Source organism: Phascolarctos cinereus, unplaced genomic scaffold (genome assembly GCF_003287225.1).
Source record: "Phascolarctos cinereus isolate Bilbo 61053 unplaced genomic scaffold, phaCin_HiC Scaffold_726;HRSCAF=1367, whole genome shotgun sequence".
Lineage (NCBI taxonomy): Eukaryota > Metazoa > Chordata > Mammalia > Diprotodontia > Phascolarctidae > Phascolarctos > Phascolarctos cinereus.
The window spans coordinates 45,039,328-45,048,130 of record NW_027556098.1 but is presented as its reverse complement, the minus strand read 5'-3'; the positions used below and the strand labels follow the sequence as shown (position 1 = coordinate 45,048,130).

Sequence of the window (8,803 nt, the reverse complement as noted above, 5' to 3'; positions counted from 1 at the left end):
ACAATGTAGAGCTGAACTGGTTTACCAAGGGGTCAAAATGGGGAAAAGAGGAGAGAGGAGCTATGCAAGTGTGATGGCCTGGAAGAGAAATGAGGTATCAAGATAATGGAGATCACAGTAGAGATGAAGAGCAGGGTTTGTTATGGGAAGGCAGAGGGAGGGGTAGAAAGTGAATAGATTAAGGTCAAATAAGGGGGTTTTAGTTTTCAGACATGAATGTGGTGCATTTGTGTGTGATGGCAAGATTAAGGATATGACTATCTTTGCATGTGGCCGAGGTGGGGTGGAGAAGTAGCTTGTGAGAAATGAAAAGATTGAGGAACTGAGCAGTTAGTGTTTGAGGAAATGTCAGCTTGTATGTTGAAGTGCCCTGGTATGAAGACAGGAGTTGAGTAAAAAGAAAGATTGTGAGCCAGGTACTGAACTCACTGAGGAAGGAGGGGGTGTATTCTGAAAGTCTACAGTCAACAACTACCAGGATTTTGATTGAGGTATGGACCTCAAAGGAGGAGAAGTTACTTAATGATGGAGGTATGGAGTGATAATAGGGGTCAAGGTATACTTCAACTCCCTTGCCTCAATCAGTGAGCTTAAGGGAATGAGTGAAAGTACAACCAGTGCTGGAAAGGGTGTTCAGGGAGACTATGTCATCAAGGGAGATCTGGGTCTTGGTAATTGCTAGTATATAGAAGTAGTGAGAGAGGAAGATTTAAGATGAATATAAATTTTTGCCTATGGAACAGGCATTCCAGAGGGATGGAAAGGGTAATTGGGACTTTGGGGTGGGAGGGTTGAGGGGGATGGGAGTAAGGAATCAGGTGGTAGGGGATGGAGAATGGGGTTTGGCTGATGGCCGACTGTGATTTAGAATCACTGGAATGTGTAAAGTATGACCAGGTGTGAATCTTTTCACCATTAAGTGGAAGCGACCTCTCTTCTTCCTGGAGGATGGAGATCAAAAGGAGAAATGCACAGCACAAGATGGGAAAGTGGATGATTAGTTGGAAGGCCTTTGTTTTCTTCCCTCTGATGGTTGCAAATAGGACAGGGGATGACCTTAATTGAGGAAACTAAAGCAGATAGTAGTTAAGTGACTTGCCTAGGATCACACAGCTAGTGAGTGTCTGAAGCTAGATTTGAATTAAGGTCTTCCTGACTCCAGGCCCAGCACTATATCCACTATGTCACCTAGGTGTCTCATTTTGGGGGCAATTAGAGTCTATTGTAATAATCTAGGACTAAGCAAGATGCAATAAAGGCATGAATTAGAGGACTTGTGATTAGAGAATGGGGCGTATGTATGTAGGTGTGCATTGTGCATGCATGTGCATGCATGTGTGTGTGTGTGGTAAATATATACTATGTATAGATACAGGATGTCCCAAAGTCTTAGTGCAGTTTTAAGCTACTAAAATATATGTACATATGAAGATATCTCTATAAATATATTCAGATAAATATACATATACACATATAAACATAAATTCTGTACATGTATGTATATACACATATGATGTTGTAGAAAAAGAAAAGACACAGTTCTCCAATTGCTTGGTTATATGGGATGAGGGACAATGAAGAATTCAGGAGTGTATTGCGGTTGGGAACCTGGGAGACTGAGGATAGTGGTGCTTTCAACAGACTTAGGCAAATTTGGAAGAGGGGAAGGTTATACGGGAAAGTTAAGGAATTCAATTTTGGAAGTGTTGAGTGTGAGATGTTTATAGAACTTCCAGTTCAAAATATCCAATAGGCAGATTCAGATGTGGGTTTGGAGCTTGGAAGAGAGACTAGAATTTTATATACAGATTTGGGAACATTTGCATAGAGATAAATGGAAACTGATGAGATCACCAAAAATTCTAGTATAGATTAATAAGAGATCCTAGGACAGTGCTTTGGGGAAGATGCACATTTAGGAAATGTGTCAAGGATGAAGTTCCAGCAAAGGAGACCAAGAAGCAATGGTCAGGTAGGAGGAGAATCAAGATAGAATAGAAAGAATATCTAGCAGGAGATGGTGATCAAGAGTGTCAACAATACTAAAGTGGGGCCAAGAAGAATGAGGACTGAGAAAAAATCCGTTAGATTTGGCAATTAAGAGAACACTGTTAACTTCAGAGAAAGCAGTTTGATTTGAAAGATAAGATCAGGAGTTAAATTGAAGAGGATTTAAAAGAGAATGAGAGGAGAGAAAGTGGAACTAGGGAATATGGATGAGTTTTTGGAGTAAAGTTCGGTGGAGTAGAGATATAGGACAATAGATAGCATCGACGATAAGATTAAGAGTGATCTTTTTGGGGATGGGGGGTACATGTGCACTTTTATAGGTATCAGGGAAGGTAAATGATAGTGGTAGAGTGAATATGGAAGTAGAAATAGGCAGCAAGTATTCATACCCCTCTCCCCCTACCCCTCAAAACTACTGAGTTAAAGTCATTGCAAAATTCTCTATGTCCTCCATTCTTCTTTGAAGTTATATACTCAGTCTTTTGCACTGTTTTTGATAGCAGTATATTATTTCTCATAGCTAAATGCTGTGACAAACTGCTCACTTCATTTTGGATTTAATTACTGGGAACTTTTGTTAAAGGTTTAATTTACTGAGGTTGGGCTTCTTTCCTCTTCTGTGAGATGATCATGCAACCTACTCATATGCCTTTAATTAACAGTAGGCACATTTCTACCATGCTATAATGCTGAAAGAACTGAAGAGATGCTGTTCACAGTTATCATATCTAATATCTTACTCTGGTCAAAGAATGTTTCTTTTACCTAAAAACTTGTGTTGAATAATTTTTATTTTCTCTCAATAATATTACTTTGCTAAGATACCATGCATAATGTTTCTGGTCTTGTGTGTAGCAACTTACTGTCTATTAGATCATCAAAGGCAAAGGCCACAAACATTGGTACCAACACTAATTTCTATAGTATTTTATGTGCATCAATGTGTCACCTACACATTCTTTTTGTTGTAGAGCAAACACTCAGGGCCTCAGGTTTTGGTGAAATGCTCTACATAGGACCCAATAGAACATTTCAGTTTTCATATAAGTCTGTTCTGGCACAAGCTAGGAAAACTCCAAGATCCAACCCAGATCACTGTAGTGATCTGCAGTGAAACCTTTTGCAAGCTATACCTTTATGAATCTGCTGTCCACACTCTTAGAGCTCATTGCCTATCTCAGCAGATGAAGGCACTGAACCTGAGTAAGCACGTACGACTCATTTAAAATTGGGAATCAAAAACTCTTGAAATTTAAAGTCTATCTCTTTTTTTTTCCTATTTCCACACAGTTTAGTCCAGTGTTTAAAAAAAATATTTATTAAGTGCCTGCTATGTGCAAGGCATTGTTCTATGCCTTGGAAATATAAAGAACAATATGACATAGATCCTACTTTAAAATAATTCAAAAATAATGGGAAGTGAGACATAAGCACAGCAACTATGATACAAAGGAGAGTGTAATAAATGTAAGGGAGAGGTACAAGCAAAGTACTATGAAAATTTTGATGAGGGAAATATTATTTTAAAGTTATTGATCTCTTGATCATTTCCATTTCCCAATATATCTCTCCCCATCCTCATCTCAGAGGATGTTATCTTTTAAAAGAAAAGATAAAGAAATAAAAAGTTCAGAAAACTAATCAACACATCAATGAAGTTTGACTTTATATATAGTGTTCCACAACCATAGTTCTCCACCCCTGGAAATAAGGGACGGAGGTATATTCTCATATATTTTTTTATTTTTTTAGGGCCAGCTTGATCATTATAATTTCACAGCATTGTTTCAATTTTTTGTTATTCTTTCCATTTACATTGTTGTAGTCGTCGTGTATACTCGTTTCTCTTGTTCTGACCATTTCACTTTTTTCAGCTTACATGTCTTCTCATGCGTCTCTCCATATTCATTTTTCTTATAATTCAGTAATATGTTGTTACACTTACAGACACAATTTATTTAGCCATTCCTCAGTTTATGGGCATCTACTTTGTTTCTAGTCGTTTACTACTATAAACAGTGTGGCTATAGTTTTGTGTATATAGGAACTGGAAAGATTACATTCTATCTTAGAGTTAGAATTGCCAAACCAGTAGCATCTCTGAAGAAGCAAGGTAATATCATGAGTAACCTGCTCATTTTTCTCTTTTGTGGTTGTTAGGGAAGGAACAGCAGAGGCCTTGGTCCTTGGGAAATTCCCTATTGACCTAGATCAGAGGATCACAGATTGAGAGTTTGGAGAGAACTTGTGTCAATATATTCTCTCATTTTACAGATGAGTAACTGTGGTTGCGAGGGGTCCAAGTCCAAGTGACTCCAAATTCAGCACCAATGTGAACCAAAGTAAGCTTTGTGGAAGTTATCTAACCTTCACCAAATGCATTAAAATGGCGTATTATACCAGAGAACTTAAGGATGGTACAGGCTTATGATCCTATTTCACCCAATTTCCCTAAGAAACATACTACAAATAAAATGATGAATATTCTATCACAAATCATGCAGTTAGATCTTTTAATCCTAACAAGCTTTTGGGGTGATTGGCTCTTCATTGAGGTAAAGTCATCTCTGGTCTCAGAGAACATTATTGCCTATATTTTTACAATTGAAGATTTAACTAGTCAAGATTTCATAGATTTTCAAATCATAGCTCTTTTGCTCAGATCTGTTATGTTCTAATGTCATAGCTATTATTTAGCTGTGCAAATGAGACTACATGTAACAAGCAGGATTAAGGAAAAAGACTAGACCTGTGTTTTCTTGGAGTTAAGGAGCTGCCTGGTGTGGAACCCACTGTATTAATGTACGTCAGCTCCTTCTCTGTAATTCATAGTCTTAGGATATTGTATAGAATTCTGAGGGATAATGTGATTGCCTAGTGTGACGTAGACAGTATTTGTCAAAGGCAGTACTTGACCTCAGGTCTTCTAGGCATTGAAGCCAGCTCACTGTCCATAATACCATGCTTAAGAATAGGAAAATATATAAAAAGAAATATGATCAAATTTGTTTTTGATACATTGTGATTCTATAGGTGCACGTCTAAAATGGGTCATGACATTGAAATAGTTCAAAATGGTTTATTCAATAGTTCTTAGATTTATGTGGTTTTTTTTTTGCATTTTATCAAACAAATATTTACTGACTGATGCTTTCTCATTCTAAATCTGGTATCAAAACTGGGTCCATTTTATAACTTAATGGGAGAAAGTCTGGACTTGGCTAAGTTCATATTATTCATGCTAGCCTGGAAATAGGAAACTATCAGAGATCAGGTAGTGTATGTTCTTTTTTTTTTTCCTGTTTCTGTTCTTTCTTTTTCTTCTGTTTCTACATTGTATTTGCTCAATCTTCAAAAACAAGCATTTATCAATTTTTTTACTATTCAGTTGGTGTTGAAAATAGTTGAATATTAAGCCTTTCTGGGTCTCAGTTTCCTCATCTGTAAAGAAGGTATAATAAGGCTTGGCTTGCTACAAACATAAAATGTGTTATTTCAAGGATCAAATGAGATAGTGATGATCTAATATGTAATATACTTTGAAATAATAAAGCAACTTTAAAACTGTTAACCTATGGATGTAAGGGATTATGCTTATTGTGCATTTTTAATGAAATCTATGAATTACAATATATAGTATGTATGTGCAGTATTTGTTGTCTATCCAAGTATCCAAATATTAAATTTATTTTCATTTCTCAGTAGATAAGTTTCTCTTTTCAGATTAAAAAACAGAAATGAGTTATCTCTAGTAAAGGCCCACAATTGATTAATGAGATGGCCAGAATTAAAATTTCTATTTCTTAAATCTCAGCACACCATTCCATAGTTATTGTTCTCTGAAAACTGATGATTCCTCTTCCTATTGTATTTTTGTAATTTAAATCAGTTTTTTCTGTCTGATTTAGTTGGATTACTAGGAACAAAATGCCCCAGAGGGCTAAGGTTTAAAGATACCTATGGAACGCCAGCTGGTTCTATAGCTTATAATGTGCTTTTCTTGATGTTTCACTTGTTTTAGTATAGGAGATAAGATATGTGTGTGTGTGTGTGTGTGTGTGTGTGTGTGTGTGTGTGTGTGTGTGTGTATGTGTGTGTGTTTCCTCAACACACCTAACATTAGGTCAACAGTTGGGGAGTATTCTGCGTTTAGTCTGAAATGGAGAAGAGAACTTTGGATTTTTAATATAGATCATTAAGTACTTTCTTACTTTTAATTTTTATCTCGTTACTGATATTACATTTGTGAATGGCTATTCATTTAGATAAAGTAGATATTTATGATATTACATTTAAATGTAAAGTTAATTAAATGGTTGGCTTAGTTAGGTACTCCTGAGGGTTGAGGAGATAAGACCAGGGGTTATCAGGACCTGGTCTGGTTGAGATGTCATTAACTTTTTGACTGTCCCTGTAAAGACATTCTGACATAGGACTATGTTCACTAATTTGCTTCATAATGAGTGAGCTTGTTCAAATCACTCATGTATTCAATTATATGCAACAGTACCTTTCACGTAACACATATTCAATAAATACTTAATCAACTAAATTCTTGGTTCTTTCATAGGAAACTCTGCAGATTGCCTAGAATTCTTTGTGCTTCCTAAAGTTGAACGTCCAAAAATGGATTTTAAAATGTTTATGTCTTTAACACAGAGAAGGATGAAAAGTAGCAAATCAAAATTAATGAACATATTTCCCCTACCTCCCTAATCTATATGTATATTGGTAAAATGAAGAAATGAAATAATGGTCCAAATAATTCCTATGAAGTGAAAATATGTTTTGCTTTATTTCTCTTTATGTTTCAGGAAGGCAATATTTACTTAGGCCTTAATCATTGGCTCAGTGAACTATTACCTCAAGTCTCCACTTTATTTTATATTCCTACACTTGGCAAGTGACTAAATAGTACAACCAAAAAGAAAAACTAGTGCTTTCAACACTAGAAGATCAACTCTCTCACTTGGACCTATTTTCTAATATAGATGAAAATTAGTGTTAATATCCTAAATTCTTATTCCTTTCCTCAGGCCATATACATTCTTCTATTTGCTCTCAAAAGATCACAGGTTATCAAAACATATGGTCTTAAATTTGAGTGGAGTATTTTTTTTTTTTGCATCTCTAAAGCCAAACAAATGCACATTTAAATCAGTCTTCTTCAAGTTGTGTTTGTATCTCCATTGATTGGCACATGTTATTCATTTATTCATTCATTCAAAAATTACCAGTAAGAATTCTGACTTTTTCTTTCTTTCCATAATTGCTTATTTTTATAATGAGTCATCTTCTTAGAGGGTTTAAAAAATTCTTTTCATAGGATGAGTTTCCACTATAGGACAAAAAAATTAGTTCAGCATGCCCACTAGGAGTTTTAGGCAGAAGTGCAAGTAGAGATGAAAATTATTCAGGTTCAACAATAATCAAATAATTTAAAATTAATTGACTGTCTGTATAAAATCATTTCCATTCTTAACTCTGGTGATGGAAAACAATCCTTCACATGTTCTAACACAGTTTATAACCAGTTACAGGCCAAACTTTCCCTCTTTCCATTCATACAGTTTCAAGAAAGAGATAAGCAGGAGTTTCACCTAAGTCCATATTCTGAGCTAGCAGGTGCTAGACATAACTGGTAGAGGTCTTACTTGCCATCATTTTTTGGTGCTGAGGTTTGCACTGCACTCGGTGTTCTGTTGATGAACATCTATGCCTCCTCCTCCTTCTTTTGCAGAAATAAACACTACAGAGAAGAACTCCTCCAATAAAGAAAACTGCTGAAGTTGTCCAGCCAAGGAAGAGTGCAGCACCCAGCTCCCGTTTCTGTCCTACATGAATAGTTGGGTTGTAGAAGTCCTGGATGATGAGATTGGCTGTCCAGCATAGAGGAATCAGAATGATGATGCCTGTCAGGATGAAAAGGACTCCAGAGGCTCCCAGCAGGTAAGACTTGACTTGCTCATTAGAGCCAGTGCACCGGGCTTGCTTCGTGCTGAAAATACCAACAAACAGAGCAATCAAAGACAAAGCAATTGCCACACACATGAGCGCTCGGGATGTTTCTAAAGCGGGTGGGAGAGCCAAAAGAGAGCCATAATATTTGCACTGCCACCTGACATGTGCTTGTTGGACACAAGTCATCCAAAGTCCTTCCCAGATCCTTTCAAATATCACAATGTTGCTGCCGATGAAGGCAGACACTCTCCATTGAGGCAGTAGAGTTGTAGCAAGAGTCCCAATGACTCCAAGGAATCCAAGAACCAGTCCAGCAATTTGCAGTGGATACAAAGCCATCTCCTTCTCCTAGAAGATAGTTGGACTTTAATGGCAAAAGCCAGAGCTTTGAAATTTCTTATAATTTCTTATTGTCTCTTGTGATCTTTTGCACTGATACTGCCTATGAGTCCAAATAAGCAGCAGAAACCCAGCTCAGAGAAGCTAAAGTACTTACTATATTAAACATGACTTTTCATTTTACTCACATACTCATTTCTATATGTATATCTTCCCCTTTAGGTGTAATAGCTTTCTAAGCCAATTAAAAACCGGGCAGTGGTATATCAAGAAATATTACATTCAGATTCCGGTATTTCTCATGGTATTATTGTCTTAGTAATGCTATAATTAAGTGTCAAAGTTTCTATTGCGGCATAATAATTACAGAGTTGAAGACTTCCTGCTTAAAGTTACTTTGTTATAAAACTGTAAGAGGTCGAGCCACAACTGAAGAAAATGTCAAAACATCATTAGTTCTTTGTGTTTATTGTTAATTTATCCTTATTTAATG

General features: G+C 36.3%; 1 protein-coding gene across 1 annotated transcript; it reads right to left on the bottom strand.

Moving 5' to 3' along the window:
• Positions 1-7,638: 7,638 nt before the first annotated feature.
• On the bottom strand, positions 7,639-8,310 carry CLDN17 (claudin 17). Its single transcript, XM_020996055.2, has one exon. The coding sequence runs from the start codon at positions 8,308-8,310 to the stop codon at positions 7,639-7,641; it is 672 nt and encodes a 223-aa protein (XP_020851714.1).
• Positions 8,311-8,803: the final 493 nt, after the last annotated feature.

Excerpts from the sequence above, each read along its gene's own strand:
- CLDN17 (XM_020996055.2), bottom strand. The coding sequence starts at position 8,310 with ATGGCTTTGTATCCACTGCAAATTGCTGGACTGGTTCTTGGATTCCTT.